This window comes from Octopus sinensis, linkage group LG7 (assembly GCF_006345805.1).
Source record: "Octopus sinensis linkage group LG7, ASM634580v1, whole genome shotgun sequence".
NCBI classification, from domain to species: Eukaryota; Metazoa; Mollusca; class Cephalopoda; order Octopoda; family Octopodidae; genus Octopus; species Octopus sinensis.
The window spans coordinates 39,191,872-39,215,255 of NC_043003.1; the positions used below are offsets into that span (position 1 = coordinate 39,191,872).

At 37.0% G+C, this 23,384-nt stretch overlaps 1 protein-coding gene across 2 annotated transcripts in view; it reads left to right on the top strand.

Moving 5' to 3' along the window:
- The first annotated feature begins 6,239 nt into the window (after window positions 1-6,239).
- Window positions 6,240-23,384, top strand: part of LOC115214390 (ionotropic receptor 25a-like) — a 97,680-nt gene continuing 80,535 nt past the window's right edge. The window contains exons 1-2 of one of the 2 annotated variants that reach the window (XM_036504719.1): window positions 6,240-6,390; window positions 20,128-20,456. In XM_036504719.1, coding sequence (XP_036360612.1) covers window positions 20,288-20,456 — 169 coding nt within the window. In that variant the 5' untranslated portion in view covers window positions 6,240-6,390; window positions 20,128-20,287. Of the gene's footprint in view, window positions 6,391-6,430; window positions 6,627-20,127; window positions 20,457-23,384 lie in introns of those variants that run through there. The other variant, XM_036504720.1, reaches the window with a different exon arrangement.

A 23,384-nucleotide genomic window follows, 5' to 3' on the forward strand; every position in this document is an offset into this window, starting at 1 on the left:
ATAACCTATATAAAGTGCTATGTCTAGAGCAGTGAGAAGTGTCTAAAACATGATGTGGCGTCTAGAGTGAGAACTGTAACCATAGCATGACATCGTGTCCTGTGTATAGAGATATATCTAGAACATAGCGCAGCGTCTACTACTAAGACGTGTGTCTAGTGCACAGTGTAGGATCTAGAATAGGTACGAGATATGATCTCTGTACCTATAATATGTATCATATTAAGAGCTTGATGTTCAAAACAAACTGCTATGTCTAGAACAGTGTGAAGTGTCAAAAACATGATGTGGAGTCTAGAGTTAGAAACTCTATAACTATATGTTATTATGTCCGAAGTTTAGAGATAAATCTAGAACAGGGCGTAGCGTCCAGTACTAAGACGTATATGTAGTGCACAGAGTAGAATTTAGAATAAAGAAGTAGATACAGTGATAAGATATATGTATCATATTGAGAGCTTGATGTTCAGAACAGTGTTATTTATAGAGCAGAGTGAAGTGTCTACAACATGATATGGTGTCTAGAGTAAGACACTCTAACTATATGATAGTGTGTCCTATGTATAGATATATATTTAGAACAGGGCCCAGCGTCCAGCACAAAGACGTATGTCTTGTGCACAGTGTAGGATCTAGAATAAAGACGTAGGTATAGAGATGGGAAATATGTATAGAGAAGAGGGTTATGTGCGCAAGAAAACTAGAAATTTTAAAATGGAATCATTTTTATAATTTATGACATAGGAGACGCTTATCTATAAAACAACATATAGAGAATGGAGGGCGGCAAACTGGCAGAATCGTTAGGTAGCGGGGGTCGACTTTCATCTTTTCGGGGTCGATAAAATAAATACCAGTTGAGTACTGGAGTCGATGTAATCAACTTACCCCTTTCGCCGAAATTGCTGTCCTTGTACCAAAATTGGATATGAGTATATAGAGAATGGGGTATTCTGTTTCTCCACGTTTACTATTTCTCTCTCTTCATAAGCCATACCATGTTTGTGACCGGTCTATAAGAAACTCATGTTAAGAAACTCTATGATTATTCTGTTACTGAGTGCCATGTTTTGTTGGAAACGACATTTTGTTCATCACTACGGCAAGTGATAATAAGCTAAGGTTCATGTAAGCAATTTTAGAAATGGTCCTATATCTAATGAAATGAAACCAGTAACTAATGAATGCATTGTGGCGATATTGAAAAGGAACAAGAAATAATCTCCAAATGAATCCAGAAAAGAATGACTGCTGCATCTATTTCTCATTATTATTTCTATCAAAAGGCGGAGAGCTGGCACGCCGGGCGAAATGCTTAGCAGTATTTCGTCTGACTTTAAGTTCCGAGTTCAAATTTCACCGAGGTCGACTTTGCCTTTCATCCTTTCTGGGTCGATAAATTAAGTACCAGTTGCGTTCTGGGGTCGATCTAATCGACTAGCCCTCTCCCCCAAAATTTCGGGCCTTGTACCTAGAGTAGAAAATATTGCTATTTCTATCAAAACCGCAGAGATTTGGCAGAACCGTTCATAAGCCGGACAAAATGCTTAGTGGCATTTCGCAATCCGTCTCTATGTTCTGAGTTCATACTCTGTCGAGGTCGATTTTACCTGTCTTCCTTTTGATGTCGATAAAATAAATACTAGTCAAGTATCGAGGTCTATGTAATCTTCTCGTCGCTTTCAACAAATTTTGGCATTGTACCAAAATTTGAAGCCATTACCGTTTCTATCAAATTCCAATGAAATTCATGGCTAGTCGATCCAAGTTAATAACCTAGATTAGAGATTCCCAGACGGTGCTTGCAAAAAACCACTATGGGTGCTATGAATTTGTTAAGATAAATTTTGTGTCAATATACTTGTTACAGCCTTGTATCAAAATACCAGTTCGTGTGACATATTTATATTGTGTATACAAACGTACAATGACACAACCTGCACCAGTTTATCTGAGAAGCACGTCACAGAGACATTTGAGTAAAAAATACAAGGCTTTTCTCAGGTTACAGGTTGATCAACCGAAGCTATGTTTCGGTCTATTTAGTTTCTTTGGTGACGCATACCCCAGACATTCTCAACGAAGCCGTTAATACTACACTTTCTGATTGATGTGAAAGCGAGCCAACCGAGAATTAAATTAAAATTCGGACTTTAAACAGCCTCAGATTACAAAATGGGTATATATTTGCAATGTTCAACTTTTAGAAAATCCATACCGTTGCTTGTCTATCTTAAAAAATGTATGTTCATAATTGTTTAATACAAAAATATGATTAATAAAACAAATCATGCAACGGTTCTTTTAAACTGTTTTGCTAAATTTTTAACTGTCCATGCAAAATGCTCCAGTAATTGCTCGTTTGATCCCCATTGTATCACATATTAAAACAAAAAACAAAAGCAACTTGAGAAATACAGATCTAGAGGATTGATAAATTTAGGTGATATAGAGACAGAAATAAATGCCCAATGATCAGACTCTGAGATATAGTAGAAGCCAATTTCCTTTATTTGTATTGTTAATCTCTTTCGTAAGAAAAAAATTATGCCATTGTGTCTAACACTGATGAAGATATAGTACGGAAAATAACAGAGTAATAGGTAGATGAATCCAGGTAAAAGTCGTAAGAAAAAGTTATAGCGCATTTATATATATATACAAGATATTTAATAAAACGTGTTTTTTGCTCGCGTGTTAGTTGTCAAGTTCTACAAGTGTTATCAGTTAATACACGCATTTATTATTTGTTTAATTACTTTAACTCTCATTTATGGTATTTAAGGCGGCGAGCTAGCAGAATCCTTACCACACTGGGCAAAATGCTTAGCAGCATTTCGTCCGTCTTTATGTTCTGAGTTCTAATTCCGTCGAGGTCGACTTTGCCTTTCGTTCCTTTCAGGGTGGATAAAATAAGTACCAGTTGAAAAATGGGGTCGATGTAATCGACTATCCCCCTCCACTAAATTTCAGGCCTAGTGCCTATAGTAGAAAATATTATTTGTTTAATTACTTTAACTATTATTTATGGTGTTTAAGGCGGCGAGCTGGCACAATCTTTAACACATCGGGCAAAATGCTTAGCGGCATTTCGTTTGTCTTTACGTTCTGAGTTCAAATTCCGCAGAGATCGACTTTGTTTTTCATCCCTTCGGAATTGATAAAATGAGTACCAGTTGAGTACTGGAGTCGATGTAATCGACCTACTCACCCCACCGAAATTGCTGACCGTGTGCCAAAATTTGAAACCATTATTTTCGGTGTATGATTGAACGGCGACAGTCTCTCATGTGGCTTTATTCTGTGACACTATTTCCGATCTTAGTGTTAGTACGTCCACGTGGATACTGCTCTGTGACAATAACATCACATGCGTACACTGCGAAGCGTCTATCAAGAATACGAAAGAAATGAATCGCACAGATATCGCCAGAGTTCCGAAGAAAACCCTTGCTCAGATCAACATTGCAATTCCTTCTTACTAACAGAGTACATGGCTCGAAGTAGAAAAGTTATCAAAGTATCATAAATTTGAAACGGAAATAAGGAATAACGGAATTAAATGAAAGTAAAGGTGGAACCGGTGGGATTCTGTCAACTGTGTACAATAAAAAATAGAAAATAAAAAACTATAAAAACCATAAACGATATTAATGAACATTTAGAAAATCTATTCTAGGCCATGAGCAACCATATTGGTGAAACGTGCGTAGGAACTATTATATAAATCTATGTTTGTCCTCATTTTCCCTATATTTGTTCTGTAACTGATGACTAGTAATACCACTCAGTATAGAGGTTAGTTAACAACTATACAGGAAACAGATGGACTATGATAATCTACATAGAACTCTAAATATATCAGTATCAATTGTACATCTATTTGTATATATAATTTTTACTATGTGTTTGTGTGTGTGTGTGTGTGTTTGTATAGTTTAAATTTACAGAAAACAAACCACGAAGACAGGTGAGGGAACAACAAGCAGATGTATTAGTTTGACGCGCGGTTAGAATAGAAAAGTCTACGACGTTCCGCACCTAAGCTCTTCGGCAGAACGGATTGAGAGGGATAAAATGGAGAGAGAACGAAATGAAACCGAAGAGAGAAAAAAATGAATAGGGGGTTAACGGTTCAACATAATGAAATGACCATAAGAAAGAGGCTAAGCAAAATATATATATATACATATACTCTTTTACTTGTTTTAGTCATTTGACTGCGGCCATGCTGGAGCACCGCCTTCAGTCGAGCAAATCGACCTCGGGACTTATTCTTTGTAAGCCCAGTACTTATTCTATCGGTCTCTTTTGCCGAACCGCTAAGTTACGGGGACGCAAACACACCAGCATCGGTTGTCAAGCAATGCTAGGGGGACAGACACAGACACACAAACACACACATACATATATATACATATATACGACAGGCTTCTTTCAGTTTCCGTCTACCAAATCCACTCACAAGGCATTGATCGGCCCGGGGCTATAGCAGAAGACACTTGCCCAAGATGCCACGCAGTAGGACTGAACCCGGAACCATGTGGCTGGTCAGCAAGCTACTTACCACACAGCCACTCCTGCGCCTATGTATATATATGCATATATATATATATATATATATATATAATATATATATATATATATATATATATATATATATATATATAATATATATATATATATATATATATATATATAATATATATATATATATATATAATTATATATATCTATATATATATATATATATATATATATAATAATATATAAATGTGTGTACGTATGTATGTATTTACAACGTTGTAAAGAAACGTTTGTAACGAAGACTGGAATTGATGGTATTATTTTAATGCTCCAGTAACAAACGCTTCTTTACAAAGTGGTGAATACATTTGTTCATAAAATGGATTTCTCATCCTGCAATGAAACATTTATAATTACAGCATTAAAATAATACCATTCATTTTTGTTATAATACACACTTTCTCTACGAATAATATACTTGACCAGAAATTTCATCTTGCATGTATGATTTTCTCATTTGAAATAAAACTTCTAAAAACGTACAATTAATTGCCGGAATACGCAGATCTGCCTGGATTATAATCCCCTCTACGTACATATTTATGTATATTCATACATACATGCAAATATATATATGTATAAACCTCGACTCCGTCGGTCACGAATGACCATGGGTGCCTCTAAGAGTTTCCCCTCCGGGGTACAAGTCTGGGCGGAATGTTGTCTCACCGGCGAACGCACAGCCGAGGGTTGTTTTATGGAAGACCAGAGTCGCACATGCATACCACCCACCCCTCCCCTCTCCACGCCACCAATGTTATCCAAGGGAAAGTCAAAGGCCGAATGTCGCAATTCATTTCTATAGATGAGGTAACTGGAGCAACGTGAAACAACATGCAACTCGGTCCAGGAATCGAACTCACAACCTTACGATCTAAGCTCGACATTCTAACCACTGAGCCACCAGCCTTCACCTTATATATATATATATATATATATATATATATAATGTATGATTGTATGTATGTATATATCTATATATGTTATATATGTATATATGTTATATAACTATAAGTAGGGCAAATGAGTGCGAAATCAGAATCTAGTTAATTGACCACAGAAGGAGATTTGTTACACAGCAAAATGTTATTATGCATATCCAAGTACTTGTTTCTAGTTAGATGTTCAGAGCCAGCGAGAGATATATATCTTGGCCATATAGCGCATCCGGGTCTATCGACTATATCTCAGTCCGAACATTACGTGTGTGTATGTGTATTATATATATATTATATATATATATATATATATATATATATATATATATATATATATGTATATATGTATATGTATATGTATATATATATATGCTTCTATATATGTGTGTGTATATATACACATATATATATGTGTATGTGTGTGTGTTTGTTTGTATATATATATATATATATAATATATATTATATATATATATATATATATATACATGACACGTGAACAAAATGAACAAAATCGAATCTCTAACAACTAATCTGCGCTGACATCACTTATGAGTTGAGAACAAACTGAAGCTATTTGTGTCTCTCTAATTAATGCAGTCGTTATTGACAAATGGAAAACATTAAGATGTACTTGAATAAACAATGATCGATTGGGAACATCGCAGCCTTTAAAATGATTGCAGGCAATCAAAGAAGACAAATACATCGAACAGAGAGGAAAGAGCGAATGATACTTCACTGAGGATGCCTGTTTGATTGAGAAACAAACGGTCTCTAGCTGCTCATCTGTCAATAATCACCACCCCACGGCTGCTGCTGCATTTTCTTTTTCTTTTGCTGTTGATATGTATGTAAAAGGGTAGGTGAGTACGTAAGCAATTTTGAATATCTTATCTGTTGAATGAGGGGTTTTGGGCCTTAAACACAGATATCGTCAGAGAAGGTTTGGGTGTCCTACATAATTTTCACTACAGACAGTCGGGTATCAGTTTTCATCATATTGATTTCTTACATGGACATTTAACCTGAGACTTTCATTTACAGGAAGAGTGATAAGTGATTGTGTGACATTCATGTGTTTCTCGATGACATTAATGACGTAAGTGAAGTGAAATAGTTTCATATTTCTTTTTCTTTCCGATGTCTACGTGCACTTAATTGACGGGCGTTATGGTTGTACTGTTATGGTTGTTATCGTTGTAGTTGTTATTACAGTCTCTGTTTCATTATACCTCAGTGATAAAATTTATTCCCAGTTGCCCATAACTGCTGGTGGGGGAAAAATATAGTTTTTGGGTGGCAAAAATTTCTGGTTTAGATCAAAGTCGAGATCAGTGTTCTTAACCTGACAAACACCAGGCCCCTCTCTTTCTTCCCTGAAGTATTAGTGATATTTTGCCCTTCCCTTCGTCTTTATTAATTCTTTCTCCTATAAGCAAAAGGCCTAATTTCGTGGGAAATGGCTAGTCAATTACATCAAGCCCAGTGTCCGACTAGTATTTATTCTGTCGACCTCGAAAAAAAGAAAGGAAAATTTGATTCGGTGACTTTTGAACTCAGAACGTAAAGTCAGAAGAGCTGTCCACTCCGGCTAGGAAAAGTCGCTTAGCCTTTTGTCCAACAAGGTAACGATTCTCTTTGCTTACCGCCTTTGAGTTTGCAAGACAAGGTCGACCTCGGCGGGATTTGAACTCAGAATGTAGAGAAATTATGCTAAGCATTTTATTAGATGCTCTAACTATTCTGCTAGCTCCCTGCTTTGCTTCTTCGTTAAAGGAGGAGACAAGTAATTCTGCTGCCATAAATTATTTTTTCTTCCACATAGTGTTGGACATGTTTAAAATCTTTTAAACCATATTATTTCAAACATTGCACTTTTCCACTCCCTTTTCAATCCTTGCAGACATCTCTAGGGTGGGCGTTGGGGAGGGGGGGACTGGAACATCTCATTAAGAGAATAAATGGTTTAAATTATTCATAATCATTTGTACCAAGTTATTTTAAGTAAGATCTTTTATGTAACAATGAGCGATTAAGCGAAGTGAAACTTCTGCCTTTCTTTTTACAGTCCCACAGGAAGTCCAAGTCTTTTTTGCAGGATAAAATTGGGTCCTGGTCACACACTCCAGTCGAAAAAGCTTCTCCTTATCTTAGAAATTATTGTTATTGTTGTTGTTGCTGTTGTTGTTTCCGCCTTTTATCCTTTCGGAGTTGATAAAATAAATACATGATGAACCCTGGAGTCGATGTAATCGAGTTAACCCCTCCTCCGAAATTGCTGATCTTGTGCCAAAGTTTGAAATCATCATTGTTGTTGCTGTTGATGTTATTGTTGTTGCTGTTGTTGTTATTGATGTTGTTGTTGTTGTTGTTGTTGTTATTATTATTATTATTATTATTATTATTATTATTATTATTATTATTATTCGCCGGGCGAAATGCTTCGTCTGCCGCTACGTTCTGAGTTCAAATTCCGCCGAGATCGACTTTGCCTTTCATCCTTTCGGGGTCGATTAAATAAGTACCAGTTACACACTGGAGTCGATGTAATCGACTTAATCCGTTTGTCTGTCCTTGTTTGTCCTCTCTGTGTTTAGCCCCTTGTGGGTAGTAAAGAAATAGGTATTTCGTCCATCTTCATGTTCTGAGTTCAAATTCCACCGAGGTGTCGACTTTGCTTTTAATCCTTTAGGGGTCGATTAAATAAGTACCAGTTACGCACTGGGGTCGATATAATCGACTTTATCCATATGTCTGTCCTTGTTTGTCCTCTCTGTGTTAAGCCCCTTGTGGGTAGTAAAGAAATAGGTATTTCGTCCATCTTCATGTTCTGAGTTCAAATTCCGCTGAGGTTAGCTTTACCATTTATCGTTTCGAGGTCAATGAAAGTGAAGCACTGAAGTCGATGTAATCGACTAGCCCCCTCCCCTGAAAAAGTTCAGCCCTTGTGCCTATAGTAAAAAGGATTATTATTATTATTGTTGTTGTTGTTGTTGTTGTTGTTGCTGCTGTTTTTGTTGTTGTTGTTGTTGATTGAGAGTGCAGTGCATGCCATCAAAGTAACACTGGGGTACAAATATACGAAGCCCAGTATACCCATCATTACTATCTGTCTGATAAGTGTATACAAGGCACATGCATCATAACTATATGTGTGCGACATAGTGAAATGATATCAATATAAACAGCACATGACCTTACAGATGGGGCTCAGCTAAAATTTTCTTCAGCTCGAGTAGCCCATCCCGCCCAAAAGGTCTCTGAATAAGGGTTGTTTAAGGATGTTGAACGAAACACTCATGTGTCCAGAGGTGAATTATTCAAACCCCAAAGAATTCCTCTCAACAGATGGCTATGATGCTCCCCCACTACTTCTTCCCATGATCAAAGATACACATATCGTCAGCCATCAAGGGACATGCCCAACTGGTTACGGTCAAACAAGCCAATATTGAACAGAATATTTACTGTAGCCCATTTTGGTGTTGTTGTTTTATTATTATTATTATCATTATTATTATTATTATTATTATAGCAATTATTATTATTATAGCAATTATTTCTGTTTGCAACCCCTACATTCGGGTTATCACTATTTCTATTTATTTATATTTTAACAATTTCTACTTTTCGTTCAGAGAAATATTCTTACTTGTTAGGATAGATGTATCAAAGAAAACGCTTCCGAAGGTGTATGGTCTCACCAAAACTTACCATTCTCCTTCGTAAACTTTTTCTGGTACCATCTCTTTTTTGAAGGCAACACAAAATGGTGGGATAATTTCCACTGTATGAGAGCCTCAGTGCTGTTATGCCTGATTTGTGTTATGTATGTATGTATATACGCATGTCTGTATGCGTATATGTATGTTTCTCTCTGTTTGTGCGTGTATGTCTGTATATATATATATATATATAATATATATATATATATATATATACATATATATATATATAGGTGTATGTATGCATGTGTGTATGTATGAATGTATGTATGTACGTGTGTATGCGTATATGTATGTATGTACGTATGTATGTATGCATGCATGTATGTATGAATGTATGCATGCATGCATGCATGCTTGTATGTATGTATGTATGTATGTATGTATGTATGTATGTATGTATGTATGTTTCTCTAGGATTTACGCTTTTTCCTTGGCAGGATTCAATCCAGTTAAAAGAGCAAATTTCTTTTTTTTTTAAAGTCAAGTTTGCTCATGAGATTTGAGATTATCTGAATTCGTTGATATCTGTATAAATATATATATGTGTGTGTGCACGCGCGCGCGTGTGTGTGTTGCGTATATATACTTGCATGTAGATAAACTTGCACTTGTGTGATGGACGTGCATGTCACGTAAGTATACATGTGTGCGGAGTTCAGTACTGTTTTCGTACATGCGTTTGTATTCCATATACACCAATGTTTGTGTGGATATACTCATAAAAGATTTAAAAATGGAAAACCCTTGTAATTCACTACACTTCTAATCGATAGTTTTTGGAAAATGCTAATCAGTCTGCTCTGTTTATTTTGGAGAACCTCAGTGGTTATAGGTATTTATGTAGATTTATAGCCATGTTTATGCACAAATGAAAATTTACATTTTCTTTATATAAGAATTATAGCTTCCTCGGTAGTTCTCCACAGATGTTGTTTCACCAACGGTTTGATAAGACATTCATATCCACTGGGCAGCCGATTTCTACACGCATCTATGTACACGCACACACACACACACACACAAACATACATGCACATATGTATGAATACATGTGTGTGTGTATATATGTATATATGTATATATATGTATATATATGTATGTATATATAATATATATATATATATATATATATATATATATATATATATATATGTGTGTGTGTGTGTGTGTGTGTGTGTGTGTGTGTGTTTATTTATTTTTAGGCGCAGGAGTGGCTGCGTGGTAAGTAGCTTGCTTACCAATCACATCGTTTCGGGTTCAGGCCCACTGCGTGACACCTTGGGCAAGTGTCTTCTGCTATAGCCTCGGGCCGACCAAAGCCTTGTGAGTAGATTCGGTAGACGGAAACTGAAAGAAGCCCGTCATATATATGTCTATATATGCGTGTGTTTGTCTGTGTTTGTCAGCCCAACATCGCTTGACAACCGATGCTGGTGTGTTTACATCCCCGTAACTTAGCGGTTCGGCAAAACAGACCGATAGAATAAGGCTTACAAAGAATAAGTCCTGGGGTCAATTTGCCCGAATAAAGGCGGTGCTCCAGCATGGCCGCGGTCAATTGACTGAAACAAGTAAAAGAGTAAAGAGCAGAGAGTATATATTTATAAATTGGCCCTCCGTCAGTTATAACGCTGTGGATTCCAGTTGATCCGATCAACGGAACAGCCTGCTCGTAAAATTAGCGTGCAAGTGGTTGAGCACTCCACAGACACGCCTAATCTTAACGTAATTCTCAGGGAGATTCAGCGTGACACAGAATATGACAAGGCTGACCCTTTGAATTACAGATATTAATCATTTTTGCCAGCTGAGTGGACTGCAGCAATGTGAAATAATATGTCTTGCTCAAGGATACAACGCGTTGCCGGAAATTGAACTCACGATTGTCAGCCGAATTCCTTAACCACTAAGCCACGCGCCTTCACTATATATGCACATACATAGAAGTATATATACATACACGCGCACACACACACACACACACACACACACACACACACACACACACACACACATATGTATTTATATATATATTTCCTTTTGGTTAAGACTGGATACCCATAAGGTATGTGATCAATTGTGTCTTCACAACTCTTCACATAATCTGCTGATATACTGTTAAACTTTGTAAGTTGCTTTATTCCCTATTTTTGGTAGATTCTTTTAGAAAAGCTTTACTCTTGTACTATTCAGCTACTATGGAATTTCATCTCGATGTATTTTTACTTAGTTCTTTCTTTTCGGATACAGGCCAAACGGATATTTATTCCACCACCTTAGCATGGCATTCTGTAACCTCATTTGAGCTTAGTTCAAATATTTAAATATAACCTTTCTCGTTTGTTGTTTTTCAATTCTCCTTATAAGCGCCTCTTATTTGATCGTCTGTTTTACTTGTTGGCTTCTCCGAAAACAAAACAGCCCTTCGTTCATGATTTGCTACTATTTGTATTTATTACCCAACGTTCTTTGCTAAATAGTTTGGTATTTCTACAGTAGATATTTTATAAGGATATTCCAAGCACAGAAACCTCACCATGTTCGTGATAATCACAATATTTGAGAATCGGACTTGGTATGATATATTCTAAATATTTTTTTTGTTTTTCTGTCTAGTTTTGCTAATTTACTTAGACTTCTTATTGCAAATGTACCATTAGTAGCAGAGCTAGAAGGTTCATATATAGTTTTCTTTTTCAATTAAACTTGCTTAAATATTAATCTAATATTCCTTTCTAATATTTTTTATTCATGCTAGTTTCTAATTTTATATGTTTTTTGGGGTCCAATTTCCTCTTCTGTGTTCCTTTACCTAATACGATGTTAGTTGTTTTTAGTTTTTTTCTTTTGTTAGTTTTCTTTGTTCATGGAACATTTTTTAACCAAATTTCCTGTTAATTCTTTTTGCCCTCTATGTTATCATGTTTCTAGTTATTCATCATTTACCGAATACATCTTGAGATCATCCATGAGCAAAAAAACAGCTGATTATTTCCTCATAGCATTTGTGTCCGAGTCTAGTTTGATTTACCATGTTGATAGAAGATGTTTATGTCAGTTAGAAAATGAATAGAGAGCGAGAATTCTCGTTGGAATGTTCCACTTTTAATAGAGATCAACTTCCCTTTTATCATTCCTCTTCTACTTATATCTGTAGAAATTTTTCATTTATTCATGACAAATTTGATGTATCTGCTCTGTTTTTGGTGCTACCTTACTGATAGCTAATTTCAAAAGTATTCTAATAGTCATTTCACACAATACTCATACACTTTTATTAAGCAAGCTTTCGGTTATGACGTCATTGATCCATAATTATCCTTCAAAATCTTTTAATCTTCTAGAGAATCCCATTTGTTCTTATGGATAAAATATTATTTTCAAGGAATCATTTATCTTCTGCGATGTCATTAATGGTAATGCCTGGAATGCTGGAAGCAGACAAATACTGTATCTGTAGTTAGGGAGTATATAGTTCCTTCAGACTTCGGTATTAAGATCATTCTCTACTCAATGATGTAAAAAAACAATAGCGTTTTATTAATAAGTTAATATATTCTTACACTGTTTCTATTATCATTGACATAATCTGTTTTCGATTTTCCACATTGTTATTTCATTGATATTAATGGATATTTTTCGATGCACTGAGGTGCACTCCCTCTTCTTGTATATTCCAGTTGCTACTCTTTATTATGAGGTTACATAAGTGATAGAGCGATAGAAATGGTGTAGCGCCGGACAAAATGTCCAACAGTATATAACTAGTCCCAGGAAGATTAAAAAATATTTTGCGCAGTTGATTAGTCTTACATTTTTTTGCAGTTGATAAAATAAAGTCCAGTCTAACACAGTAGCCGATAAAATCGACATTGTTTCTTATCCCAGCATTTGTGGTCATTCATTTGTTAGAAATCATAATTGTTTTTATGTTACACAATAATTATAAACTCGCGGAAATCCATGCTTTCGACGTGGTTTCGATTTCTATTTAAGAAACTTTCGTTTAACTTCTTCCTCATACGTAACATTACCTGGTTCTCAATGCTTGGAATGTGACACAAATGAAATTGAGTACCCAGTCTTCACAAATTCAACAATGCTTCCAATACATATAATTATAAGCCGGCGAGCTAGCAGAATCGTTAGCCCGCCGGACAAAATTCTCCGCGGCATTTCGTCCGTCTTTACGTTCTGAGTTCAAATTCGCTGAAGTCGACTGTGCCTTTCATCCTTTCGGAGTCGATAAAATAAGTACCAGTTGAGTATTGGGATCGATGACATCGGCTTAGCCCTTTCTCCCGAACTTGCTGGCTGTGTGCCAAATTGAAAACAACATATATAATTTATATATCATTCAGTTGCAATTACAGTGTCAATGCCTACAGTTGATGTATCTCTCCTGCAAGAAACTGAGGAACAGAGATAGTTTGGTAAGATTGGCATGGATTAGTATTTACTTTGAACATTTGAAGTTTAACTATTAGGTACAAAATATTGTTTAGGAGTTGCAGAGAAATTCAGTTATAAAGGTTGTTGAATCTGAAAAGGTTTTAGGGTCCGGGAGATTTAATCTTCAGTGCATAATACGAATTCAAGACATATGTTTTCTATGATATGTCGACATTATATAACAAGGAAATTGTTCTTTGAAAAAATAAGCATATAGGATTAAGGGTCTTATCCCAAGTGAGGTACCATACAGTAATATCACACTACAGTGGCTATAGTAATTATCATATCCAGTAGCTCACGAAACCCACCCTACAGCAACACCACAATGCAACACCACAAAATTACACTGCACAATACCACAACAGTACTCTACAGATGTACACTACAAAGCTAGACCACAACAACTCACTTCAACACCGCTCAAGGACATCACATTACAGGACTATACTACAACATCATAGCGCAGAATTACACAACATCACTATATGTATAACCCACCACCAGAGCACAGCACCAAACAACAATACCGTAGAACAGAAATACACCACATCAACACACTACATCACAAGACCAAAGTGCATCACACTATAACACTACAGCAAACTACAACACCTCACAATTACATTCCACAACTACAACACAACGCTACACTACGTCACACAACAAAATCACCCCCAAATGTTGCACTAGGATAGCGCACCAAAACGCTATACCATACTACAGGCCTACATTACAACACTACAGCCCCGTCGCTATATCACACCTCAGTACGGTAGCACATCACAGCATTTCAACACGCAACACTGCTGCTCCGAAGCACAGAAATATACCGTACCACAACGCTCCAACACAAACACTACAATACAACAGCAAAACAAAACACTAGACGTGCCATGGCTCTGCAACATAACAACACTACAGCACTTCAAGACAACACCACAGCATTGCAACACACCAGAACAGCAGCACAATGCAGTACAACAGTACTACGACACAATAATGCAGGACAACATAAACGGTACCAAAGTACACTAGCACAATTCTGTACAACAGCACAATACCACTATCAAAACACCACAACGCCGCAACGCCACAATGCTACACCACAAGCAACAGAATTCTTCAATTACAGTAATATGAACCCACAAATTGAAACCAAGACCGGAGATACTACATCGTTATTCGACTTGCTAGAAATAACGGCATAGTTTCTCTCAAATCCCGTTTGACCCCCTTGCAAAAGGACATGTTAAATGATGTTGTTCTGAATTCACTGATCGTAGGAAAAGACGGGATGGCCACTAGTGGCCCTTTGATAATAGATATGCTTGATCAGTATTTACCTAGGGCTAGATAACAAATTTTCAGTTTTTTTCCTGAATTTTTCAAATTGTAAAGATAAATTATGGTCACCCTGTATACACACACGCATGCACACACGTATATATATAAGAAAAGTTAAGTTTGTAAAAGTTTTTAATTCTCATCTCACTAAATTTATCCAGCTATTGTGTATCTAGTGCACTCTTCGCCTTGAATGTAATGATATATGTATAATATATGGCGTGTACTGGTACACCGGCGATTATAATTAATTTTATTGTATCGCATTTATCTTTGTTTACATATTATCTCGATAAATTTCTGACCGTTAGACGATATACCACAATCCCCTATTTTGTCGGGTTTGTTCGGAGTCTGCGCAGTGTTTTGAATAGTTTAGAAAGAGCATTTCGATAGACGCACATGGATCTATTGATATGGTCTTCCCATCATTAACAGGAATCTTGCTGAAGAGCCAGCCTGAGTAAATAAATACTATTTTTATTACTGAATTTGGCGAAACTGCAGTATAAGAAAAGTTAAGTTTGTAAAAGTTTTTAATTCTCATCTCACTAAATTTATCCAGCTATTGTGATCTAGTGCACTCTTCGCCTTGAATGTAATGATATATGTATAATATATGGCGTGTACTGGTACACCGCGATTATAATTAATTTTATTGTATCGCATTTATCTTTGTTTATATATATATATATTATATATTATATATATATGTATCTTTTTAAAAATGTAACCACATATGAATCGTTGGCGATTTTTTACCTCCATCTCCCTTTTCTATTGGACTTTCATCTGTCCCCTGTTTCTGAAGAAAAGCTTTGCTCGAAAGGTAAAACTACCTTTCTTTCCTTCCCTGAGCGTCTGCTAATACTTTACAAGTACCACGTCCTCGCGTTCTTGTCTTTTCTGTTTGTTCTTCGTTGTTATATTTACTATATATATATATATACATATATATCACATGATTTTGACACCAGAGTCGGTATCTTTGGAATTAGTACAGTATACTATACTAATTCTAAGGGTACCGCTGTGTTTTTTTATATATTGCGGAATTGAATTCTGCGAAGAAAAAAGCTGAAATCCTTGAGAAACATACATGCATGCATACATACATACATACATACATACATACATACATACATACATACATACATACACACGTACATACATACACCCACGCATGCATGCACACACACATACACATACATATAGTACTAATCTCAAGGATACCGACTCTGATGTCAAAATCATGTGATTTGTGGAAACGCGCGTAGTGATGTATTAAATATTTATAGATTCCATCCTAGAATTATTGTTGTTATTATATTTATCCTACATTATATTGGTATCACCATGATGCAACCCCGAAAACCTGACTGACTGACTGGTCAGTATTATTAGACGGTAGCCGGCACAATGAAATAGGAGCTTGGGACCGTTGACGTCACAGCTCATTCCTATAACACGAGCAAGATGAAATGAAATGTCTTGCTCAAGAATACAACATACAGACTGGTCAGAGAATCGAACTCATAGCTTAATGATTATAAACCCGACGCTCTGATCATGCGTCTTTACAAAAACACACACACACACAGACACGCAGAATTTTACACACATAATTGAATAGAATCACGAGATTGCAAATACTGTACTGCCCACACTAGATAACACAAAACTATTCCGTACTAAACTATACATTATACTAATCCATGCCAGAGTACATAATACCACAGCATACAACACACCGCATTACTCTACTCTAGATTACACCACCGCGACGCCGCTCCGAAATACCAAGGCGAAGACCTCACACATGGAATTACGGAGAAATATTTAGAAAGATCTAATGCATCTTTTGGCCTGCAGCGACTGGTTTTCTTCAGAATTAATGTTGGTATATTGGTGTGATGGTAAGTTACCATGGAATGGTAGTGTAGAACTATGAGGATTTGGTGGTATGATGTAGTAGTGGTCGTGGTGAAGTGATATCATCATAATGAGGTGGTGTGATTATATGATAATGAGGTCGTATGATACTATGATAATGAGGTGGTATGATAATATGATAATGTAGTAGTTGTGATAATATGATAATGTGTTTATATAATGAGTTTATGGTAGTGGTAGTAGCCTGATGTGGTAGTATGGTGCGGTGATATGATAGTGTGATAGTATATGTGTGACAGTATATATGTGTATATATAGATATGTATGTGTGTATATTTGAACAGTGGATGAGAGGGAGAGAGAGAGAGAAAGAGAGGGAAAGAGAGCATAGCGGCTGCGTTTGCATTGATGGTAGTAATGGTAGTGATCACGGTGACGGGGATGATGATTGTGATGGTTGCGGTGGTGGTGGTGGTGGCGTGTGTATGTGTGTGGTGAGGGTGATGGTATTAAGTACTGTCGAGTGTATGAGAGGTGTTGGTAGTTTTAGTTTTCTAGACAAGAGTAAACAGTAAAGAATAGGCTAAAGAGGGTGGCAGGGAAATTAGTGGAATTGTTGGTTAGATTTCTGGAATGTTCTTGGAGAATTAGTGGAGTGGATTGGTGGTGGTGGTGGTGGTGGCGGTGGTGGTGGCGGCGGGGAAACGGAGGGGAATAAGACAGATGAAGAGGTTTAAGAAAATAGGGACGGAGGAGGAAGAGTCTTAAGAAGGGAGAATCGTAATGAAGAGGAAAGTAAAAGTCCGAGAGGAGAATTTAAAAGATGAGGGAAAGAAAACAAAAGTAAAGAGAGAAGGAAAGAGGGGGGAGAGAGATGGAAGAGAGAAGAAAGAGATAGAGGTATTGGAGGAACATAAGAGATGGGGGGAAATTTGAAGAATCGTTAATATAACAATTGACTGAGGGCGGGCGAGTTGGCAGTGTCGTTACTGCGCCGGGTAAAATGCTTGACGGCATTTCGTCTGTCTTTACGTTCCGAGTTCAAATTCCGCCGAGGTCGACCTTACCTTTCATCCCTTTCGAGGTCGATAAAATAAGCACCAGCTGAGCACTGGGGTCGATGTAATCGATTTATCTTCACCCCCAAAGTTGCTGGCCTTGCACCGAACTTTGCAACCAACATATTCATTGACTGTGGAAATCGTTGGTTATTTACTGCATGAAGGGGTGTTTCTCTTGCGTTCGTCAGAAATGTGTTGCTTCTTTACTGCATCTACGTCACAGATGTACCATATCTATATCAGACTTGTATTACAACTATGTTATAATTGTCTCATTATTATGCCACAGCTGTACCATATCTACGTTGTACTGTATCGTAACAACATCATAGCTGGACTACGACCACACATCATACAACATGGCTGTGTCACTATATGGCGGTGAGCTGGCGGAAACGTTAGCACGCCGGGCGAAATGCTTAGCAGTATTTCGTCTGCCGTTACGTTCTGAGTTCAAATTCCGCCGAGGTCGACTTTGCCTTTCAACCTTACGGGGTCGATTAAATAAGTACCAGTTACGCACTGGGGTCGATATAATCGACTTAATCCGTTTGTCTGTCCTTGTTTGTCCTCTCTGTGTTTAGCCCCTTGTGGGCAAAAAAAAAATGACATAGCTGTGTCACTACTACGTCATAATTGTATCTTAAACAAATCACAGTGGTAGCACAATTGTGTTACAACTATGTCACATTTATATCGTAGCTGGGCAACAATTTCGCGTCATACATCACAGCTGTATCACAACTACGTTATAATCGTCTCATAACTACACCACAGCTGTTTTACAACCAATTTATAATTGAATCATAACATCACAAGTACGTTATAATGGTTATAATGGTATCACAACTACTTCATAATTATCTAATAAGTACATCACAGTTACGTTTTAACTGCATCATAACTGTATAACAACTGGACTACAACTACACATCATATATCACATCTGTATCACAACTACATCATAACTGTATTATAACTACAACAAACTTATATCGCAGCTACACTATAACTGTATCAGAGCTACATCACAACAACACCATAAATACGTCACAAATGTATCATAAGTAAATCGTAGCTGTACTACAACTACGTCATAATTATATAGTAACTACATCATAACTATGTCATAACAATATCATAACTACATAATTATATTGTTACTACATCACAACTATGTCATAACAATATCATAACTACATGATTATATTGTAACTACATCACAACTAAGTCATAACAATATTATAACTACTGTACCACAAGAACATCACAAATATAACATACTTTATCACATTTGTATGACAATTACATCACAAATGAATCATAATTACATTATAGCTGTATAACAACCACATTATACCTAGTTCATAACTACATCACATCTCTACCAATATCATCACAACTGTATTTTAACTATAACACAGCCGATAACATGGCTGTGCTTAAACTGTTGCAGATGTATTACATCATATCAGATCAATGCTGTATCATATCTTAGCAGCACCATAACATTATAGCTGTATTACAATTGTCTCTGAACATTAATCTCTCTTCCCCACCCATTACTATCAGCCCATCTTTCCTTCTCCAGCACCTCATTATATTATCATTTATTCACCTCCTACTCTCAGCTTTTACCTATCAAACATCAAACAATCAAGTGTTTTGTCTCTGGTGGTGAATTGATCATTAAAAGGGAGGGAATATCTTCTCGCTTATACAAAGTTGAAAAATATCCAAATTTAACTTTTAATCTAAACTTTTAATTTTTTTTCTTTTTTCTACACAAAATAGAATAAAGTTCCTAATGTTTTTTTTTTGGTGTGTGTGTGTGGTCAGTTGACACATATATTGCTGTTTTATCCTTCTTTGGAATTGTCAGCGCAGCATAACTAAAGACACAAATTTATTAAGCTAAATTCAATATTTTACGAAACTTCATAAAAAGAGAGAGAAGGCAGAAGAGAGATCATAGGTTAAAAAACATATTTCATCTTTTTCTCTTTTTAATTTTTAGCATTCTGTATAATGCTCTAAATTTTCCAATATTTCCTTGTAACCCATCTTTCCCAAATAAACCCAGTACTCTTTCATTGGTTCAATATATCTCTACCTACAGGTTACCTCCTCAAGATACAGCCAAACAGAAACTCGAGAGATAAAGAGGGAACATAGGTGTGTGTATATACATATATGTGTGTGTATATGAGGTGTGAACTCACCTCACTTCACACGGATCCTGGTTACCTTTCGCGCCGGTCAACCCTCACCCGGCGGCGATGAGGCCTCGTCTCACTGCTGTTATCGGCGGCGGCAGTGGAGGTAGTCATCATCGTAGTCTCCGTGGTGGCGGTGGCGGTATTATAATAGTGATGGCGGTGATTGTTACCATGCTGACCTCGGCGTTGACTCAGTCCGCCAACCAGACGAACACTAGTTCGACCGTCGGTGAGTATCAACGCTTTCTTTTGTAGATCCTTGTAGTTGTCATCGTCGTCGTCGTCATCATCATCGTCGTCATCATCATCATCGTCATCATGATCGTCGTCATCATCGTCGTCATCATCATCATCATCATCGTCGTCGTCGTCGTCATCATCATCATCATCATCATCATCATCATCATCATCATCAGTAGCAGCAGCGTCAACAGCAGCTGTGGTTGCATCTCCAGTAGCAACATTACAACCAACATCATCATTATCATCATCATCATTATCCTCCTCCTCCTCCTCCTCCTCATCATCATCATCATCATCATCACCACCACCACCACCACCACCACCATCGTCATCATCATCATCATCAACAACAACAACAATAACAACAACATCATCATCAACACCATCATCACCGTCCTCATCACCTAAAGCAACTCATCTTGAACCTTGAATTCCGCAAACTGTGTACCACAAGGATCTATCAGATCGTCCATTCCATTTGATTTATAACATATGTGTCTCAACCTTCCACCATCCTCTAATCCTATTTCAAGCGCCTAGAAAATTAAGTTCTTAGTTCTTGAAAATATGAAAATACTGAAGATTTAGTTTTTGAAAATACGAAGGAGTAAAATAATAGTAAAATGGTAAAAAAGAAGGGAGGTTCTGAAAAGTAGAGTGGTAGAAAAGAAGCGGGTTCTGAAAAGTTCCTGGCTTTAGGTAAAAGAAAATACAAGAGGGTCGGTTAAATATAACCAGTGGGACCCGTGAATATTTCACGGAATTAATGGTAAACTCATTGTTTTTTGGGGTTTTTTTGAAAACCTTATCCGAAAAACCTGGAAGCGTAGCCTGTGTTGTGTCTGTATCAATAGATTGTCGCTTATCTGCCATTCATTGAAAAGTGGAGGAAATTGGAATACGATTATTACTTAATGCACTCTATATATACACTTTATACATTTTATGCTCAATTTTATAGATTTAGTACACAGCACTCTCCCGCTTTCTCTCTCACTCTTCGCTTTACCTTCTTTTTCTCGCTCCCTTTTCTTTCGCTCTTCGCCTTTCCTTTTAACTAAGCACGTGAAAGCGTTACAGACGGGCTAAGTAACGAAGGAAAAAACCTAGTTAAAAAAAATTACACATTTCACTCACCATATCCCTCCCATATCCACCATTTCTCTCCTCCTCTCCTCTCCCAGGCCCCTGTAGCGGCATTCATTTCCGAATCGGAGTGAAATTTCGTTCCCTTCAGAGGTTTCTTCAGTAGTGGAAAGAGGTGATAGTCGGGTGGAGCCACTCTATTGACTGCTGCTTAGTGAGGGGATCATAATGATGAAGCCAAGTTTCATTCATGGTGTCTAAATGAGCCAAAAAATTAGCCTCTCCTGCTGAAAGCCGGTCTAAAATCGCCTTTGATGTCGTGACTCTGATGCAGAAAGCTTTTTCATGTCTAGAATATTATGGATGATGTGACCAACTCTTTCGCGAGAAATCCTCAGAGTCTCACTTATGACCTTAGCTGAAATCCGGTGTTCCACGAGAATCATGACGTGAACAGCGTTGGCTTTGTCCTCTGTGGTCGCCGAAGTTGACCGTCCTGAATGGGGTCCATCTTTGACCTCAAAATGACCAGTCTGAAATCTTGACACTAGATTTTCACTGGAGAGTAAAATGGGCAGCCATCCTTCAAGAATTCCTTCATCTCGCCATGGATTTCCGCCGCTCCTTTGCCTTACAAAAAGAGGAATTTCATGACCGCCCGTACTTCAATTTTGCAAAAATCTATTGTAGGAGCTGTCATGCGTTAAATCTGCAAAAACAAAAACAATATATTATATACTAACATGGATTTTTTGCTTATCGTCTCCTAAATAGTTGTCCTAACTCCTCTGTAAAGATAGTAGCTCTACCCTTTTGCGATACGCCTAAAGCCAGGAACTTTTCAGCACCTCCTCGTATACACACACCACGCGCACATACATACATATATACATACATACATACATACACACACACATACTTACATACATACATACATACATACATACATACATACATACATACATACACACACACACACACACACACACATATATAAAGAGAGGGAGGAGAAAGGAGGAGAAGGAGAAAGAGAGAGAGAATATGAGTAAGAAGATTACTGGGGCAGGAAAAATAGGGGTTGTAATGATAGAGGCCAGTGGTATCGTAAACAACTTAATAACAATATGGTCATATATGTTTGTACGGACATCCATACTCTAGGAAATCCAAAAGAACACCCCTTATCTTTGGCACCTCTTCTACCATGAGCTTAAATAAAGGTTTTCGCAATTTTTTCCTACTACTACTTCACCATCATCTTTATTTATATAATTATATACAATATGCTAATATCGGTTTCAAATTTTGGCACAAAGCCAGCAATTTCAAGGGAGGGGCTAAGTTGATGTCAATTACCCCAGTGATCTATCTTGAAAAGATGGAAGGTAAAATCGACCTCGGTGGAATTTGAACTCAGAACGTAAATACAGACGAAATACCGCTAAGTATTTCGTCTGTCTTTGTGTTCTCAGTTCAAATTCAGCTGAGGTCGACTTTACCTTTCATCTTTTCGGGGTCGAAAAATTAAGTACCAGTTGCGTACTGGGGTCGATCTAATCGACTGGCCCCCTCCCCCAAAATTTCGGCCCTTGTGTCTTGAGTAGAAAAGAATATTGATGCTTTCTCGATGTTTTATTTTTCCCTGCTTGATATTGTTTTGCATATATATATGTGCAAGTGTGCATGAACATATATATGCAATGTTTTTTATATATTCTCATGAATATATTTGGGTTCAACATGTTTATATGCAGTTATACACCACCAAATTTGCAGCATCTGATAATTCAGTACACCAATAATCTCGATAAATTACGAGAGAGAACTT